The following is a 21,456-nucleotide window of genomic DNA, read 5'->3' as shown; positions in this document are numbered from 1 at the left end:
GAGATTTTTTTTGCAATTGGTCCCATATTTTTGAAAATAAATGGATTTAAAGAAAATAAAACAGAAATTATAAAAAGAGAAAAAATCTGGAGCGCATGATCCAACCTCATTAATTGACGTGGACCATCATGTGGCTCAGATACGCATGCTCACCATGTACATTAGTCAAACGCGTTGCAAAATATTTTACAAAAGGTCAAACAAGGCAAAGGCTCAGATTAGATCATGGCAATTGGATCCAAGGGCCAAAGAGATGCCACGTAGGGACGGTGGTGGAAACCACCGTCTTCTCCGGTGAGCCAACGAATTCTGGCCACTAGTTGCAGGTTTTGCAACCCCAACCAAACCACGCGTGCCTTATATCAAATTAAAGTTGGGGTGACGTACATCACCCCTATAACCTTGGATTTCACTTAAGATCCCTATGGAAGGAGAAATCTGAGATGGAAAATCCAGGTGTTCAATCTGCAATTCATCAATTCATGAAATTAAAGCCACCATTGACTTGCCTCTCACACGAGGACTTCAGAAAACCAAGCAAACTCAAGCAAAACACAATATATGATGAGATTCGAAGTAAAACAGTTGAGATGTAAACCTTTGAAGTGCAGTTTTGATGAGCAGGATCCAACCAATCTCTTGCTTGCAGCTTGATCTTGAGGTATGGTATGAGTGCAAGTCTTAGGAATTAGTATTGAAGATCAACTGACGTTGTTGAAAATCAAACCTGAAAAGTGAAATGAAAATGCAAAATTCCTTTGGTTTGAGGTTGGGATTCAATTCCAGCAGAGTTTTAGGCGCCTTCAGGTTGAGAATTGATTGCAGCAATGCATCTATTTATAGCTGAAACTGCAAGGAGAGTGAATGGAACTCGTGTGCACGATCATTGGATCCTCCATGCATGGGCCTGTACAGGCGCATGTGAGGCCCAAAACCAATTGGAATTGCAAGCTGAAGTGATTTGGAGAAGGTTTGGACGTGCAGATTGAATGGAAATTGCTTGTGCATGAAGGTTTCATGTGAATTCCATATTTGGGCCTAAATGTTCCCTTCTTAGAAAGTTATATATAACAAGTCCAAACATAGGCATGTGAGTAATGGTTGGAAAGGCCTTTACATAAGGAACAAAAGCTATGTTGAACAAAAATCCATTTGGAGTTTGAAAGTTTATGAAAACTGGCCATGAAGTTTGATGTACAAAACATGTCTTGAAAATTTTGCCAAAAGTGACCAACTTCAAGCCCTTCTGTTTCAATGATGCAAGCTTCAAATGGAAAACCCTCCAAGATAAAAGTTGTATATATTTTCAAGACAATAAATGTGGACTTAAAGTTTGCATCATTTGGATTTTTAAGGAGAAAGTTATGGGCACTTGAAGTTGGACTTTTCAAGATTCAATGGCTTTGGTCCAAAGTGACCTATAATGTTTTGTATTATCACATGTGTTTCTTTTAGGATTATGAAATTTTGTCCAACATAATATTTTAATTAGACATCTTAAGCTTTCCAATGAACTTGGTATCACCTCAAAATCATAAAAAATGAAGGAGTTAGGTCCTTGGGAAGTTGACCCAAAATTAGGCTTTCAGTCAAAATGACCTATAATGTTTTGAAATGAATGATGACCTTACAAGTTTCAAATGGATTTGTGATGAACATGAAAGTTTTTCATATGTTTATTAAGAACATTTTTTTCTCTTGGGGTCATCATCATTTGACAAACACATCAAAAGTTAGGTCTCAGTGGATTTCAATTTAGTTAGATGATTTGACTGGTCAACTTCTCAAGCCCAAACTTCAAATATTAATGAATGAATGATTGAGGATACTCACATAGGCTCATATATGAATAAAATAATGAATGAAAGAACTTCCCTTGTTTGAATTTGATCATAGGTTGAGGTTTCTTCATGAGCAAGGCACAATCAATGCACAGATGAATTAGGGTTTCCTTGGGAAACAATCCTCAAGCCCCTTGGTTTATCTTGATCAAAATGGAAAATTGAGATGCTTGGGAGACATATATGATGATTTAGAGCTTTGGGGACCATTTTCATGCTTGCTTTCATCTTCATCTAGCCATTTCATTGAGCATAGGGGCCTTCTAGGTGCCTTGGATCTCATGATTGCTTGAGCTTCAAAACAAAAGATGTTAGTGACATATTTTTGTGCTTTTGGTTAGTAAACAAAATAAGAAAAATAATAATATACAATTCAAACATGCTTTGTGGTCTCAAACCAACTCACACAAGTCCCAACCCTAGGGTTAAGGAGCCAAGATTCTATGATCCTTGAGGCAAATGCAATGTGCAATGATATGATGCCATGAGGGATCTTAGGGTCAAAATTAGGGTCTTACACATGCCCCTATTTAAGGTCATTATAACCGGAGATATGAAGGTTAAAATCTTCGTCTCGACGAGGTATAATGGGCTTAAATAATAACGAAGAGACGAATTTTGGTCCCTAAGAGACCTCATGATGAAAATGTATGTATGCAGAAGTTAATTCTCTATGGGGATATATGGCCACAAAGAAAAAGAAATCAGGAGAAACTGAAAGTCCGCGGGAGTATAATACATTCCATGAGGAAAACTCACTAGGATATAGAGACTCTGAGGGGATAAAGGGAATAAAATGCGTGAGCAGGTCACGACTTGAAAACTTGCTGAAAGACACGAAGGGATTGCATGAAAATAAATCAATGGAAAGACTCGAGCTGACTCAAAGATGCGTGTATTAGGGAATATGCCAATACAGCAACCCTATCCATAAAGGATACTTCGGATAAAAATCCGGACTCAGGTGGGGATGTCCATTAAGGACTCAGCTGAGGAAGCAATGAATGAGGTATTACTGGTTACTGGGTAATAAAACTCAAAACAGAGACATGTGATCGCACACCGGTATAAGGGTGCGAGACCAACACGCTCAGGGAGACAGAATATCTAAGACTGATATAAGGGTGAGAGATATCAATCATCCAAAACATCTGAGGAAGACCTAAAAGGTATATTTCAACTCAGGAAAATCTGACTCCACAGGGGACAGAAAGTCATAATAGGGAGCAAGAGGAAGAAACACCAGGGATACCAGTTACTGGGCATATAATAGGTGACCAACCAGGCGTGAATTGGGGAATATATCCAAGACACTCATCATCCAAAGGGAGAGCTGAAAAAGCAAACTCTATTTACAGGATGGACATTCGATTCCATAAGGAAATACGAATCTTACTCAACTAGGGAAGAAAAAGACTTCGACTGAAGAGCGCATGAGATATATTATCTATCATTGTCATAACGTAAATAACATACTCGCATGGAAGATTATCCACAACCGGTTACTGGGTTAATAAAGGATAAATCGACCGAAAAGAAAGGTCATCGGGATACCGACTACTGGGTATAAAATGATTACCCAACAAAAGGGTAAAAATGAAAGATGACTCGTAGGGGATAAATTGCTTAACAAGAGCAATTATCCAAAAGATATATCACCGGTTACTGGGTGGTATACTCAATAATGAAGGAATACCAATACCGAATATTGGATAAAGATAACCAACAAAGAGGGGATTACATCTACCGGTTACTGGGTAGAAAACCACAGAAATAGGACTTACAACTACCGACTACTGGGTAGAAGGCCACAACATCCACTGGGGAGAGAATGAACAATTACTGTTTACTGAGTAATTGATCACCTGAACCACAAGGAACTGTAGGGGAAAATAACAAGGAAGGGGTCAATCTAGGAACAAACTAAAAAGACACAATCAAACAAGACTCAAACCAATGAGGATATAACTCAGGGGACTAATTCCATCCCAATACATATTTAGGGAGGAAACTGAAACAATAATCATCCACGAGGACATAACTCAGTGGGGAATATAGAAGGAAAGATAGACACTTTATGCCTATAGGGCTGACTCTATATGGAGAGATTAGACACAAACATCTGCTTGGGGAAGAACTTTTCACCAATAGCAGGAAATAACAAGCAAAGATATATGGCAAAGAATGCAACATGAATATCTGAATGCTGTAATTATGCATGTATATGCATGGTTTATGTATAATGAATGTTGACAAACAAACATATCTAACACAAACAGGTCCAAGAAACAATGGACAGACATCCGATATAACATCTCAAAAGAGAAAAGCCAGGCCCACAGAAGGAAATCCAATCTGGTGGGGAGCATCTAATACCATGAAACACCAATCATCATTGTGGATCAACCAGAGTCGCTGCCAGGGGCGAAGACTAACACTGGGGATCATGGACCGCTGTTGGGGATTAGCAAAGGTCACAACTACCAAATGCTAAGGATCTTCCAACAATTCTCAGGAACATGCAGAAACATTTCTGCCGTCGGGAGCAGGAACAAATTACTCCGCTGGGGAAGCTATAGAGTCACCACCAAGGATTCGCTGCTGAACAGACAAAAGATCCGATGTAGAGGAAATTCTACTGGGGAACTTAACAGAGATAAGATCCATCGTAGAAGAAACTCTACTAGAGAACTTATCAGGGGAGAGGATATGAAACTCCGTGGGGAATACAAATATCAGGCTCTGATCAGGCAACTCCGTTGGGGAAGACTGAAGGAGATCATACTGGGGATAATTTGCTGTGAGCAACCCCACCGGGGATGAGTTGTAAGTCAACCTGCTGAGGAGAGGCTACAAGCCAAACTGTTGAGGATTTCCACTCATGCTGGGAATTCCTTCTCACTCTGCGGGAGATTTCCATTTATGCTGAGGGAAAGACCAACTTCCTCGAAAAGATAGCATATCAATTTATAAGGGATTTTAGGTCAGTCCACACAAGGGATGACAACCATATAATTGATGAAACACATATGCTAGACTAAGCCTCTCTGGGGATTTGAGGATGGAGGTAGAGGTATACACATCAAGGCCAAAACTCCAAACTCTTTGGGGACTTGATGACATATCACCCTTCTCTGCGCTCACGGAGGAGACAACCTGAAAGATGATGAAGAGAATAAAATATGCTAGGAATATGAACAAATTTCTTACCCTTTTGGAGATCATACTATCCTTGGGAGAGCACCGAGGACATTCCATTTATCCTTTCAGTCATTGTGAATGTTCACTTTGTTTAAAAACAGTTTATATAAAAAACTTTATTTAAAACAATGATATTTATCAATTAAAACATGCAAACATTTGTTAAGCAGAAACAAATAAGAGTGCCAAGAATTGGATAAAGGCTCAAATTTATTTGATAGAATGGTAGTCTGCAAATGGCGAGATTCCATGGATCTTTACAAATTTGAAATTGGTGATATATATTGGAAAAAGGCTACATTGAACATAATGACCGTTTCTCCACCAACTCTGAATCCAATGTATTCGAAGCTTCAGTTGACGATGACTGATCGAGAATCTTTGACAAACGACAATTGTAGAACAAAGTCTTGTCAAGATGCAGTTACTTGCCAAATCCCTAATTTTTGCCTAGATTGCCCCAAGGTGAGGTACTCAATCTAGCGGGATATATATATATATATATATATATATATATATATATATATATATATATATATATATATATATATATATATATATATATATATATATATATATATATATATATATATATATATATATATATATATATATATATATATATATATATATATATATATATATATATATATATATATATATATATGTCGCACCTCGAAAAATGAGAACACGACTTAGCGAAGCGCAATCGCACGCTCACATGATGGACTAAACAGAGTCGCCACCGAACTTTATTTATTCCTAAAAAGGAAAGGGGAAATATCGATAAAACCCAAGAAAGAACGACAATGATTATGGTCGTCACAACCAAATCAGGGTTCGGGAGTCGATTATGCAAGGGGAAGGTATTAGCACCCCTCACGTCCGTTGTACTCAACGGGAACCATTAGGTTAGTTGTGCGCGTTAGTGTTAGTTTGAAATGTTAGGCTTTTCAAGTTATTAGGTGGGAAAGAAAGAATAGAAGAGAGGAGAATGTTTTTGGATTTTTGACGAAGGACTAAACCTAAGTTTTTTATTAGTGGGCATGACAAGATTTACAAATCCTGCTCCTACGTATCTCAACAGAGAAATCAAGGCTTACGTAGTTCTGGGTAGAAAAATGTTTGTTTGTTGGTCGATTTTAGCGAAAGCTATATTGTATTAATCGACGAAAACATTGTTTTACCCAAAATAGACGAGGAGCAGACGTGTACCATACATCAAATGGATTTACAAATCAACATTCGGAAAAACGTCTCTTATCTCAACTCAACAATCGTGGCCGAAACATTGCTTTGCATCATCTTAAGACAAGATGTCTTTCGTTTATAAAAACGGTTTTCTGATTAATCGCACGACGGCGAGATAGAGTTTAATTGGTTGGATTTATTTTGAGTAATGGCGAGAACTTGGATGAGCGAGATATCCATCTCGAATCCTAGTCTCAGGAGTGCGCGGTATCCACCATGTTCCATTTCCATCTTATTTGAAAAAAATGTTTAATAAGAATTAAGTGTTTTGAGGTTTGATTGAGAAAGGGTTTGAAGAAATCGCATTGACAAATTTAAATGATGGTGAAAGCTAAGATAGGCGAGGCATCCACCTCGAATCTTAATCTCAGGAGTGCACGGTATCCACCATGTTCCATTTCCATCTTATTGAAAGAGGTTAAGATAGGAATTAAGTACTTTGGAGTTTGAAAGACGAGTACATGTGACTTGCAAGCTCTTATAGCTTGGGACTAATACTCGGGACTACGTCTGGATATTTCACCCAAGTAATCGTTTTCTTCCAAAATTGCTTAAAGAAATGGTTCAAATATTTACGAATGTTTTGGAGGGAAGACGAACACTTATGGCTTGCAAGCTCTTACAACTTGTGCCTAATGTTCGGGACTACGTCTGGATATTCCACCCAGGTAGTCTGTTTCTTCCAACTTACTGAGAAAAGAAGTCCAATATTTATAAGTATTTTGAAGAGAAGACGAATACATAGGGCTTACAAGCTCTTACAACTTGGGCCCAATATTCGGGATTACGACTGGATATTCCATCAAGGTAATCTTTTTTCTTCCAACTTTATGGAGAAAAGACAATTGAATATTGCACTTGGTTTAAGAGAGGTCAATTGATACCTGGTCAAGGTTTCATTCAAATAAATTGAGACAAGATTTAAATTGAAATTGGAATGGTAAAAAAAATGGTTGGGATTTTAAAATAAATTAAAAATGGAAAATGATTTGATTTGTGATCAAAGTGAAATAATAACCTTAATCACTAACCTTGCCAATTAGTAATTAATCATATGAATCAAATAACCTAATTTTTTTTTTAAAAACACGAAAAGAGGAGGGGGTGTGCAAGGAAAATAAAAAACAAAACTTCATGGGCCTAAGGCCCATTCGACCACCTCTATGTCCAAACACCAACGAAAAAAAAGATTGTATTCCAAAATAGGGAAGGCTGATGAGAGAGTATACCTGCTATGGTTCTCACAATTTCATTTCCATTTTTCCTTTATTTCTCCAACAACATAACAAATCTCTCAATCCGTAATTTCTCTTTCAGCCGGCGACGGAGATATTGAGCAAATAGAGGTTTTCATGGATGATGGAAGCGAACAGTGCGAACAAGACGGGTACTTTCACAGACGATAAAGGCGAACGGTGTGAGTAGGAAGGTTCCTCTAAGCGTTCAACGGAAGCGGCGATGTTACCGGTGACACTGAGTTGTTCCGGCGATTCCAAACGGTGACGTACCGGCGATGTCCTTCAATTGTTCTTTCTGAGTGTGGATCAGAGCGAGTTCGCGAGAAGCGATTTGATTGAAGAAGAAAGCTAACTGGGTTTCGTAAAACAAAGGTCCTTTAATGGCGGATCTGGTACGACAGCTTGAAGGTGCGTTCGGAGTGAGCGGCGCCGGAAATTTCGTGAGAACTTCAAATCAATGGCTGAGGCACCCAATGTGTGTTACTCAAGGAGGTCGCTAACCTTGTCTGCAATGGTTCCAAGAAAGGATCAAATACATTCGCAAGACTTCCACATCGCAATCTTTCAGGTTATCAAGTGCCGTTGGAACGTCATTGGATTTGATTGTTGCAGGCTGTTAGAAAAGGTTTTGTTTTGACATTCTGTTTTGCAGCTGCAGTTTCCGGGTTCCGTTGCCGGTATTCACTGTTGACCTGGCTGGTGGCTTGCGGTTCTGACAGATCCGTGTGTGATGCTGGCTCTGTGTTGTTGTTCTTAACAATGGCATATTTTTGTTTTTTTTGTGTTCGTGTGGATCTATAACTCACGGAGGCAAATCCTCGGAACGAACCAACTAGCTCAACAAAATGCCAGCTCCAACTATTCCAATTATAGAAGCAAGTGTTCCAGCAGTATTTGCCATTCCATGTAAAACACCAGAGTACTGTGGTGCGATATCCTGAAAGTTCACAAGAAAACCAGAGTGACCGAAAGATTTTGAGCCAAAGGGTAACGTAAGCCAAGCTGAAGCAATCGAAGGGTTTCTTGTTGTTGCTAAACCAATGAGGCTAACTCCAGGACCAACAAAACCAATGGACTGCATAATCTTACGAGTCAAAGTAACACTTGTACCCCTTTGTATCATCATATCTGACCAAAAGCCAGCAAGGTAAATCATGATAGCCATCACAATCCACAGAACGACACTAAACCATGCCGCCTGCCTGAGATCCACCCGATATACTGAGTTGAAGTATATTGGCATCCAAGAAAGAACAACAAAAAACCCCCAGCTATGCATGGCGTTTGCGACAATTAGAGACCATGTTGGAATCTTTGAAAGCAAGCGTCTGAAAGGAGGGATAACTTTAACTTTATTTGCCTCCACCGGAAAAGACTGTTGTCTTTTATTCAACATATACTCCAGCTCATATTTTTGATATTTAAGGACTTCGGTCCGGAGTGCTCGATGTTGCTGACAACCATACCAACACCCAAAGAAACCCAGACAAATCGAAAATCACAAATGTACCAAATATACCGCCTTGCGGCATGAGAATGGGAGAAAGTGTGAGAGAGAAAATATGAATGTGTGTTGTAAGGTTGTTGGAGGGTGATAAAGAGTGAACGTAGCAAGAGGTTTATGGTGTACTGTTATGTCACTCTCCACATGGTTTATGTGTGATTATGGTATTGTTAACATGGTGTGAAGTTGTATGGATGGAAAGAGTAGTTTGAGAGATGAGGGAAGTGAGTTTATGAAGGAGTGTGCAACATGAATAAGGTAGAAGAGGTTACTGTAGCATGAAAATGAAGAGGAAAGTCCTCTTTTCCCTCAACGTTTCTTGTTCAGTTTTTTGACATAAAATTTTGAAAATGGAGCTAACTCCAAGAGGAAATGCGCCGTCCCTCATTTTTATCAGCATCTTTAGGATTTATATAGTGTCAAACTAGGGTTGCTAAATTTGAGACAAATACCAAAATGCCCCTCTTTTCAAAGTTTTAGAACAAAATGAGTTTTAAGAACTAATTAAAATTAAATTAAATTATTAAAATAAAAACTATATTAAACTGAAACAAAGACGTAGAAAATTCTAATTAATTGAATCAAACATTTTGACAAAGAGATAAAAATAAAATGTCTCAAAATGGATAAAGGGCGGGTGCAAAAGTGCTCGAAAAATTAGAATGAATGCACCAAAATGATCATTGCGAAATAAACTTATTGGAAAAATACAACGTTTCTTTTAATTTTGAAATAAATTTTGACCGGTTAAACAGGCTCGAGCTGATCAAAAAGTGACCAAAAAATTAGCTGAAAAATAAATCGAGCATACTAGGTTAAACTACGTGAAACATAGATTAATAAAACTGATGTCTGCAAGCTTGATTTTGAAACTTTTTCGTCTGCTATTTTGACACACATTTGATAATTGGTTTAACCGGTTTGTCTGTAAATCTGAAAATTCATTTCGACTGACATCCTAGGCATTATGCGGTATAGAATGCATGGTATGCTATGTAGAGATGCAATAACTATGATGAATGTATTGAATCAGCGATTCAGGGTCAAAATTGGGGTGTGACAGTTGCCCCTATTTAAGTATCTTCAACATGAGAATATGAAGAAGTACAATCTTCATATGATCATAGTGGGAGATAGTTAAATACTAAGAAGACCCGAATTTTGATCCTGAAATGCAAATGATAGGATATGATATGAGATGAATGCCTGAATGAATGACTCTATTTTATTTGATTTGCTAGGGATATGATCAGACATAAGATAAACACTAGCATGATGCTTTATGATGGATACAGAATGAAACAAAGATCTGTGGGGAATGCTGATGGTCCACAGGGAGACAGACAAATGGTAAAAACCAACTCGCTGGGGAAAACAATCCTGCTGGAGAATCAGACACACACTAGAGAGCACTCTAAGTGAAATTCGAGGAACGACACTTAGAATACAAGAGATTTCGGCAGTAAGTTCACACATGACTTACTAAACCCGAATAAGAAAAATTTCTACAACAGGTTCATACATGACCTGATAACACTGAAACAATCATAGAGAAAGATTCTTCAAAATAGGTTCATACATGACCTGGTGATACTGGAATGAAAGCTCGACAATGCTGGGGGATATCAAGAAGTTCTGGCAGCAGGTTCAGACATGACCTAACAAACTCAGAAAAATTCAAAAAGAGTACATCAACAGGTTCATACATGACCTGATGACCAACTTGAACATTTTGAGAAAATTTCCACAACAAGTTCATACATGACTTGACAACATTGGAACAAAAGGTTCAGCAATAGGTTTATACATGACCTGACAACACTGGAATAATCAAAGAAAAAGATTCTTCAAAACAGGTTCAGACATGACCTGGTAATACTTGACTATTCAGAGAATTTCAATTAACAGGTTCATACATGACCTGACAAAACAGGAACATTCAAAGAACTTTCAACAACAGGTTCATACATGACCTGACAACACTTGACTATTCAAAGAATTCTCAATTAACAGGTTCATGCATGACCTGACATCACTTGGGAAAAATCAAAGTGAGTTTTATCAATGGGTTCATACATGACCTGAGAATATTGGAAAACATACAAAGCAAGTTTCATCAATAGGTACATACACAACCTGACACTTTAGAATACCTCTGACAGTTCTGGAGATTTCTCACAAGAAATCCATCCGATCAAAGATTTTGGAGATTTCTAACATGGAATTTGTACAAACAAAGATAAACGGGAGTCTTCTTATAAGTAGATCATCCACGCAAAAGGCTATGATAATTCTTTACAAAGAAATCAAATAAAACCAACATCATTGGAGTTTAACACGAAAAACCTCCAAGCTTCTGGGAATTCCTCAAGATGATGAGTCATACATGACTTTCACGGAACCATCAGGAAAGACAGGGTAATTGTAAGACCCCAATTTTGGCCCTAGGATCCCTCATGGCATCATAACATTGCATTTGCAAAGCCTCAAGGATCATAAGCATCTTGGTTCCCTTTGCCTTTGGGTGGGATCTCTTGTGATTGGTTTGAGGTCACCAAGCATGCTTGATTTGTATATTATTGTTTTTCTCATTTTTATTTACTAATCAAAAGCACAAAAATATGTCACTAACATCTCTTGTTTGTAGCTTGAGCAATCACAAGGTCCAAAGCTTCTAGGAGGTCCTTTGTGCAAAGATATGGCGAAGAGAAGATGAAAGTGTAGCACCTCAAATTTGCACCCATCATTGTACATACATTCTCATATTAGGTCATAGCATATCATGGTCCACTGCATAGCATTGCATTGTCTCATTTGCCTCAAGTGCAAGCCAATCAAGAAATTAGGTCAAACTGGTCAGGAGATCAGTCAGTCAAGCAAGCAAGCACAATTCTCAAGGAGCCAAGGCCCTAGGGTTGGTCCAACATGTTCACATGACTTGGGGATCCATTTGAAGTGTTTTGGTCAAGGATTGGATGGTCAGAAATCATCAGTCAATGCACAGACAGCCAGAAACCCTAAAAGTCAACTGTTGGTCAACTGTCCATTTAATCAGGGATTTGATGATTGGATTTGGTTTGAGAGAGTTTATTCATGTCCAAATAGTCCTCATATATCATGTCAAACACCATCATGGAAGAATTTGAAGCCAGATCAGAAATTTCCAAAAATGGAAACTGGACCTGTAACTGAAACTTACCAAAAATGGAAAGTCTTGATCCTCAAACTTACATCATGATACAAGCTTCAAATGAATTTTTTCCCAACATGAAAGTTGAAGATCTTGTTCTCCCATTTCCAAAAAGTCCAAGAACTCTCAATTCCCATGTGTGGTTGGCAAGTTATGATCGAATCGATTTCAGAAATTTTGGAACTTCAAAAGGCCATATCTCTCAAACCATTTGGCCAATTTGGGTGGGGTTTTTTCCTACAAGTCACATTTGATCCCCTCTTTCCAAAAATGTAACTTTCATGTACCAAAACTTCACCAATCAAAATGGCATTTTTTGACTTGTCTCATTTAAATTCAAGTGTGGACCAAAGGTTGACTTTTTGAATTAGTGATTTTTAAACCATTTGGCCAATTGGGAATTGTTTAGAATGTTATTTGCAGCATGTTCCAAGTCCTTTTTGTGCAGTACACATAGCCCATGCCAAGTTGCTTGAAATCTTGAAAGAAAGTACAACTCTCAACAACTCCATCCCACAAATCCATGGACCATGCTTGGTACTCAAAAACAGAAAATCTTAACATCATATTCTGTCACATGAAATCAGCAAAAGAAAAAAAAAACCAACAGAACTCACTCATGCTAAAATCCTCATTCTCTCTCATTTGGCATTTGGACCAAATTGCAAATTCTATTCAAAACAACAAGCAACACAAAACAGAAGATCAAAACATCATTTCCTGTCAAAAATGAAACCAGAAGCAGCCATCAAACACATCTAACACAGAAAAAAACTCATTCTCTCAAAAATCACACTTTTGGCATTTTCCAACTTTCTGTCCAAAACTCCCAAAGAACAAAACTTTGCCTGGCTTAAAACAATGTCCAAGCAACATTGTGGACCTGTTGCAACCATGTTTCTCCACCTGTAAAAGCTTCTTGCAGCACTGTTTTTGCAGAACATTCATCCATGGCAGAAGTTGTTTGAAGCTATCCCAAGCCATCTCAAGCCAAGTCCCTTGCATCATTCAACTGTAGGAAGCTTAAGGCTCATCTGTTTCACTCCAAAAGCACCAAACAACAGCTGAATCTCATCTGCCTTTCCATTTTGGTAAAAATTCGATCTCTTTGTTTTTTGAAATAGATGCATGCTTTAGGTAGGTCTCTTGATGCTGAGTTCATTGATGGTTTTGGCTTTAAAAATGATTGAGTAATTCCAGAGATATGTTGGTTTGAAGTTTGATGATGGATTCTTTCCTTGCTCGATTCATGAGTTATAGCTTGTTTTAGTGAAAACCAATGATGGATTCATGTTTGTCATTGCTTGCTGATCATGTATGTGTACTCAATCTTGATTTCTGGAAAAATTTGTGAAACTCGATTTGGGAAGGGATGAACAATGCTACTGTGCTTAAGAACCCTAATTTTCAAATGTAATTTCCCAGAATTTTTGTGTTCTTCACGTACTGCATGGCCTTCTGTTAGCGCAAGCCAATAGGAACATTTCATCTGCCGTGCCAAAACGCGGCGTTTTGTTTAGTGGATGGCTTATTTACAAAAATGCCATTTCCGGACCCCATTGAACCATTAAACCATGTGTGTTTTCAATTATTATTTCATTTTGATGCATCAACTCACAAAAATCATCGTGCATCCAATTTTAATCCAAAAATCATGGGATTTTTTGCATTGTGTTCATCTCAATCTCTAGTTTTTAATCATATTTTTTCCAGAATTTTGTGATCAATGGATTTTAATTGGTATTAGGGTTTGTGACATGTATGCATATTTTGTACACTTTGCCAAAACATTTGTGAAATGATGATACTTTATCCAATGGCTCCCAAATATTTTGTGCTTAAACTAGACACACTCATGGTGATTTTGGTGTAGAGTTTGTGAATTTATCATTGCTGGTTTGTGAGTTATGATTTTTTGAATTAGGGTGTGACAATTTGTGTCACACCATTGATGTCCAACTTCATAATTTTCATTACCATGCTTCTTGACCTCCAATTGATCTGATTTTTTGCATGAACCTACTCTTGTATGTCTAGTTTACATGTGAATTTCCTTGGAATTATTTGTGGCATTTCCTAATTGTTTGAGATTTTCTCCTCTGCTTGGTTATATGTTGACTTTGTGTGACACATGTTCCCATTTCATTTGTGAAATTCTCATACTTTATTGGATGGACATGAAATTTTACATGAGATAACTAGACATCCTCATCTTTGCCATGGTTTTAGTCCCATTCATTTATCATACACCATCTCTGATTTATGATTTTTCTAAGTTGATGCATGTTTGGTTGACTTCATTGAGCATGTTCAAAATTGCTTTGACTTTCTGATTTTCATTGACTGCCTTCCACTTGTCCAAATGAGATGAAATTTGACATGCTTACCATGCTGTGGGTTGTGATTGATCATGATTTATTTGGTGATTTTTGGAAATGTTTAAGATTGCTTTTGATGCAAGTCTTGCTGTGGACTTCTATGAGCTTCTAAATGCCATGCTCTGACCTAATTTGTTCATGAAATGATGATGATGATTGATATGAATGTGAACCCAATTGGGTTTGCTTCTTGATTGTTTGAACATGATTTTGGATGCTTGCCCTTTGCTGTTTTGACTTTTTCATTCCTTTTTGACCCTAGGCTTGTCCTAGTGGTCCTGTTACTCACTTTTGAGCTTGTGTTTTCAGGTTGACCAACAAATGACCAATGAGACCAATTCTTTTTGATTGGGCTTGCTTAAATATCATTGTCTAACCTCTTTGTTTTGTAGGTTGCTTGGCTCACATGCCTTAAGCCTTGTGCCTTGCACATTCATTTGCTTCTGACTAACTGTTGATGTCTGTTTCTTTTGCTTTGTTTTGAAGTTGCATACTAACATCTGCTTGACTGTTTCAGGTGCTTTTAGTTGCTCAGTTCCTTGTGAACTTTTGCTTTGCTTTGCTTGTATAAGCAATTTGCATTGAGGTATAACTTCCTAACTTCATGTAGTCTGGAAGACCTGGCCTGTTACTTGGCCAGGCAACTGTCTGAAGTCCTCCTTAAGAGGCAATGTTTGTGGATGTTTAATTTTGTCCTTGCATAGAGTCAAAGACCTCCTAAGTGAAGAGGCAATTGGCAGAACCAAGGGATAAGCAACCTATCCCCTGCTATTCAGTGTGTCTCCTGTTTTGCTCACACCACTGTGTTGATGCATTACAGATAAAAACCCAAGATCTTGTGCAATTGCACAGTTGAGTCAGTATCAAATGTGTAGAAGGGTTCCCACTTTCTGAACCCACACATTCTTGTCTTAAGCTCTCCCAGGCCAGGGATAAGAGCTGTGAAGTCTCATCTTCACTCACCTTTCATCTGCTTCACCTTAGTCTCTCAATGGCAAGGTTAAGAGCAACATTTACCCAGTGCCAGAGGTTTGTTTTTTGAGGTTGATATGACCCCTCGACTAAAACCTAACCCTTGTTTGAGCCACTTGCTTATGTATAGTGTGTGCTATCTGTGCTTGTATGCTTGTTTGACTTGCTTCCTGTGCAAGTTAGGATTGTTTGACTTGCTTCCTGTGCAAGTTAGGATTGTTTGGCTTGCTTCCTGTGCAAGTTAGGTGTGTGTGTGGCTTGCTTCCTGTGCAAGTCATGTTTAGGATAGGCTTGCTTCCTGTGCAAGTTAGCTAGAAACCTTAACTTAGGGTCGATTTTGCATGATAACATCTAGGCTCGAGTCGTAGTCTCCCTAGTTGTGTCTCCCTCTGTTATCTGGTTAGGCTAGTCCTTTATCCCTCTGTAGGGGAACTACATCGCCCTGATCTTCATACCAGATGAAGTATGTAGGCAGGAGATTGAGCTGATCTCTCCGGGCGCCCTTTTTCTTTTTCAACCCTTTGTGTCTTAACCACCCTTGTGTGTGTTTGTTGGTTCGGATGCTGATGTAAGCCCAGTGATTGGCGTTCAGGCTCCATGTTTGCCTTCTTGTGTGTTTTGGTTCGGATGCTGATGTAAGTCCAGTGATTGGCAGTCAGGCTCCACGTTTGCCTGTGTTTGTTTGTGTGCGTGTCAGCCGAGCTACGAATGCTATGATTCTTCTCTCGTCCGAGGAGATACGTATGCATAGGATGCGATATCCTAGCGAGCATGTGTTGTTTCCCCAATCCGAACTACTTCGACTCTGATGTCTATGCCTGATAGACTAAGTAGGCCCAGGATGCGATATCCTGCCGAGTCAGTCTTGTTTGTTTTCTTGTGTCTCTTTCAGCCAGTGTGTATGTGTGTTTGAGCAGTGTTTATAGCAACCATTTTCCTTCCTATTGTGCGTGGATCCCGTAGAGTACTACGGATGCGTAGGGGTGCTAATACCTTCCCTTCGCATAACCGACTCCCGAACCCATTCTCTTTGGTCGCGAGACCATGTTCTTTCCAGGTTTACTCTGAGCGTTTCCTTTCCCTCTTTTGGGATAAATAACGCACGGTGGCGGCTCTGTTGTTCTTTGTTTCCCGCCGGTTTTTCGCGTGATGCGACAGCTGGCGACTCTGCTGGGGACTAAGAGAAGTTGACCTATGCTGGTCCATCTTCCCTAAGCGAGTCTCTCCTAGCGCTCTCTAGGTTAGGGTTTGGTTGCAGTTTGCTGTTGTATTTATTGCATTCATTTGTATATATGTGCATTTATCGTTTGCATTTATTGTTTGCATTAATGCTTGCATTTATTCATCTGTTCGTCTGGCTGGTTGTCTGTTTCTCTCTGTTGGGGTGGGAGTTACATGAGGTAAAAGGCCCAATACCCAGGCCATGAGTGAAATCTAGGATACTTAGGAATAGAGTGATTCATGGGAAGCGGGTGGTATTGCGCCACTTAGCGGAACATTGATATCACGAGCAGTTCAGACCCTGGTGGGATATTATCGTTACATACTTCGGGTGTGTATATGATGATATTCTGCGAAAGGTTATTTATGCTGCGTTTCTCTCGACCTTACCCTGGCCTAGACGACACCCGTGAGTGGGGAGGGAATGATCATTATTACAGGTACAGTTGGTGACTTGTCGGTGACTTGTGATCCTATTGGTGACTATTGGTTCAGAATTTTGGGGTCTCAGATGACTTTGGGTTTCAGATGAATTTGTGGTTCCGAGTTCAAGCCGAAGCTTTGATCCTGTGTTCTGAGAGACCCAGCCAACCAGTCCAGTCTGCATCATTTGCATCATAGCATATTTATTTTTCAAAAGAAACGCAATAAAAAAGATACAAAAAAAAAAGAAAAAAGGGGAAAAACAAAAAAAAACTAATCCCTGCATGCATATCATTTCTCAGGTACATTCCATAGCTTGTTCACTGATAGAGATGGCAACAGTCCCAGAGTTGAAGCGGAAGACTTGTTCCTACAGCTTTCACCGTGAACCTTTGACGTCTCTGATTGAGTTGAGCAACCTTATGACCAGTGGTAACCAGAAGGGGTTTGTTGACCAGTATGGAGATATTCTGACCCTGTTGAAGATGGTAGTCGATCCGGTGCCGTTGCAGACTCTTCTACAGTTCTACGACCCAGAGCTTCATTGTTTCACCTTTCAAGATTATCAGTTAGCGCCTACTCTTGAGGAGTACTCCATTCTGCTGAGTGTCCCGGTCCGGTATCAGGTTCCTTTCTTGGATGTGCCCAAGGAGGTTGATTTCAGAGTTGTCGCCAGAGCTCTCCATTTGGGTATCAAGGAAGTCAGTGATAGTTGGAAGTCCAGTGGGGATGTTGTAGGATTGCCTTTGAAGTTTCTGTTGAGGGTAGCTAGAGAAGAAGCAGAGAAGGGAAGTTGGGAAGCCTTTCATGCTCAGTTGGCCGTCATGATCTATGGGATCGTCCTGTTTCCGAGTATGCCAAATTTTGTTGACTATGCTGCAGTCAGTATTTTCATTGGAGGAAATCCAGTTCCTACTCTATTAGCTGACACTTACTATGCTATTCACAGTAGGCATGGTAAGGGTGGAGCTATCAGGTGCTGTCTCCCGCTCTGGCTCAGATGGTTCTTGTCTCTCCTGCCAGTCAGCGGACCTTTTGTGGATGCTCAGAGCACGCATAAGTGGACTCAGAGGGTTATGTCTCTTACCTCCTATGATATCAGGTGGCAATCTTACCGGATGGATGTGCGTAACGTCATTATGAGCTGTGGAGGATTCCGTAATGTGCCACTCGTGGGGACTAAGGGTTGCATCAATTACAACCCGGTTCTTTCTCTTCGCCAGTTGGGGTTTGTGATGAAAGGAAGACCACTTGAGGCTGAGGTAACCGAGAGTGTGTATTTTGAGAAGAAGGATGACCTTGTTAGGTTGGAGCAGATTGGAAGAGCTTGGAAGTCTATCGGTGTGAAGGATGGATCTGCCTTAGGGAAGAAGTTTGCCGTTGCTATGCCCGATTACACTGATTGGGTCAAGGAGAGAGTAGAAACTTTGTTGTTACCCTACGATAGGATGGAGCCGTTGCAGGAGCAACCACCTTTGATCCTTGCTGAGAGTGTGCCTGCGGAGCACTACAAGCAAGCCCTGATGGAGAATCGCCGTTTGAGAGGGAAGGAGCAAGATACCCAATTGGAGCTGTACAAAGCTAAAGCTGATAAGCTGCACTTGGCCCATCAACTCAGGGAAGTGCAAGGAGAGGATGCTAGCAGAGCAAGGAACAAGAAGAGATCATATGATGAGATGGAATCCATGTTGGATGCAGAGCATAGGGAGTGCTTGAGGCTGCAGAGAGCAGAAGCCAACTATCAAAAGAAGATCAGAGACTTGGAGAAGCAACTCAGAGATAAAGACATCCAGTTGAAGAAGGAAGTAGACTTGAGACAGGCATCAGAGAACCGTCTTGGAGGAGAAGTCTTAGAGCTTAGAAGACAGTTGAAGGAGAAGATTACCCCTCTACCAGAATGTTCAGAATGCACACTGTTGATAGACCAGTGCCATTACCTGAAGACCCTCATTCCAGAAGACCGTCTGTCTTAGTTTGTATCTTTGTTTGTGTTTTGTTGAGAATCACCTCCAGGCTTGTTGGATGGGATTCATTTGTTTGTACTCCGTCTTTGGATCTTCATTGTTGAGAATCACCTCCAGGCTTGTTGGACGGGATTCATTTCTTTGTACTCTGTTTATGCGAATTTTCTGTTGACCTTTTTACCCTTATGTATGGATAAGGTTGCCAGTATTTCCCTGTTGTTCTCATTTTCCTTGTATCTGTTTGTTCTCTTGTTGCTGCAAGTTGCCATTTTTCAGGATGGGTCAGGCTCTTTGAATGCCTGAGAAATGAGCATATCATGTGCATCATACGCATCATTAGCATCATACTCATATCATTTTGCATAACAGGTGTTCTTGGTCGTGGCTTCTCACTCTGGTTCCTGTTTTAGGCAGGATAGCTGATCAACGTCCGCACCGCTACTCAACAAGACTGAATCAACAGAGAGGTATGGATCAAGTTCAAGCTGAGTTGGCTGAGATGAAGGCTAACATGGCCCAGTTTATGAATATGATGCAAGGGGTTGCACAAGGTCAAGAAGAACTTCGAGCCATGGTTCAGAGACAAGAGGCTGCAAATCCACCGGTCAACCATGCTCCGCCAGAGGGAGGCCCGATCAATGATAACAATGCTGCTGCTGCTGTACCCATCAACAACTATGCTGTAGGTGATGAGTTGGGGGGTATTCGAATCAACGGTCAACCTATTGTTCCAGATGCCGCTAATGCCAGAGCAGTCCGTGCCCCGGCCCGTAATCCTGTTCCGATTGTTGACAGACAAGAGGATATGTTCTCTCTGCTCAGTGAAGACGAAGACGTTCTGGGAAGAGTTAATGAGAGGGACCGCAAAGTTGAGGCTCTTGCTGAGAAGATCCGTGCTATGGAGTGTCAAAACTCCCTTGGTTTTGACGTTACTAACATGGGATTGGTTGAAGGTTTGAGAATCCCTCACAAGTTCAAAGCACCGTCCTTCGATAAATACAACGGTACTTCTTGCCCTCGCACCCATGTGCAGGCTTATTATCGAAAAATCTCTGCGTATACCGATGATGAAAAGATGTGGATGTATTTTTTCCAAGATAGTCTATCTGGGGCTTCTTTGGACTGGTACATGGAATTGAAGAGAGATTCTATCCGCTGTTGGAGGGATTTGGGTGAGGCCTTTTTGAGGCAATACAAACACAACGTGGACATGGCGCCGAGCCGGACTCAGCTGCAGGGTCTTTGTCAGAAATCCAATGAGAGCTTCAAGGAGTATGCCCAGAGGTGGCGTGAACTGGCTGCTAGAGTTCAACCCCCTATGCTGGAGAGGGAGTTGACAGATATGTTTATCGGTACTCTTCAGGGTGTGTTTATGGACCGGATGGGGAGCTGCCCATTCGGTAGTTTTTCTGATGTTGTCATTTGTGGAGAGAGGACTGAGAGTTTGATTAAAACTGGGAAGATCCAAGATGTTGGTTCCTCTTCTTCTAAGAAGCCATTTGCTGGGGCACCTCGTCGAAGAGAGGGTGAAACTAATGCTGTTCAACACCGCAGAGATCAGAACAGAGGTGAATACCGTCAAGCTGCTACAGTAACCATTCCGACACCTCAACCTCGTCAACAACAACAGCAAAGAGTTCAACAACCGCAACAACAACAACAGCAACGTCCGTACCAGCCCAGACAAAGGATGCCTGATCGACGTTTTGATTCGCTACCCATGTCGTACGCCGAACTGCTGCCCAAACTACTCAGGTTGGGGATGGTTGAGTTGCATACAATGGCTCCGCCTACAGTATTGCCTCCTGGGTACGACGCCAACGTCCGTTGTGACTTTCACTCTGGGGCACCAGGGCATCATACTGAGAAGTGTCGGGCTCTCCAGCACAAGGTCCAAGATTTGATCGATGCCAAGGCGATCAACTTCGCTCTAGTGCCTAACGTCGTAAACAACCCTATGCCTCAGCATGGTGGGCATAGAGTGAACAATATTGAGGGGAAAGAAGCTGAAGATCTGGTTGTTAATGTTGATGATGTTCAGACTTCTCTGCTAGTTGTGAAGGGCCGTCTGCTGAATGGGGGTATCTACTCGGGCTGTGATAAGGATTGTTTAGGCTGTGCAGAATCAGAGAATGGTTGCGACCGATTAAGGGCCAGTATCCAGGGTATGATGGATGAGGGTTGTTTGCAATTCAGTAGGGCTGTAAAAGATCGTGGAACAGTGTCCACTATCACCATTTACTTTAAACCGTCTGAAGAACGTGGACAAAGGG

The 21,456-nt window shown here is 40.4% G+C and overlaps 1 protein-coding gene across 1 annotated transcript; it reads right to left on the bottom strand.

Annotated features, from left to right (window-relative positions):
• Positions 1–8,354: 8,354 nt before the first annotated feature.
• On the bottom strand, positions 8,355–8,929 carry LOC127115463 (probable anion transporter 4, chloroplastic). Its single transcript, XM_051047003.1, has one exon. It carries the CDS (start codon positions 8,925–8,927, stop codon positions 8,364–8,366), a length of 564 nt encoding a protein of 187 aa, XP_050902960.1. The 5' UTR covers positions 8,928–8,929; the 3' UTR covers positions 8,355–8,363.
• Positions 8,930–21,456: the final 12,527 nt, after the last annotated feature.

This window comes from Lathyrus oleraceus, chromosome 1, assembly GCF_024323335.1.
Source record: "Lathyrus oleraceus cultivar Zhongwan6 chromosome 1, CAAS_Psat_ZW6_1.0, whole genome shotgun sequence".
NCBI classification, from domain to species: domain Eukaryota; kingdom Viridiplantae; phylum Streptophyta; class Magnoliopsida; order Fabales; family Fabaceae; genus Lathyrus; species Lathyrus oleraceus.
This window is presented reverse-complemented; position numbering and strand designations above follow the sequence as displayed.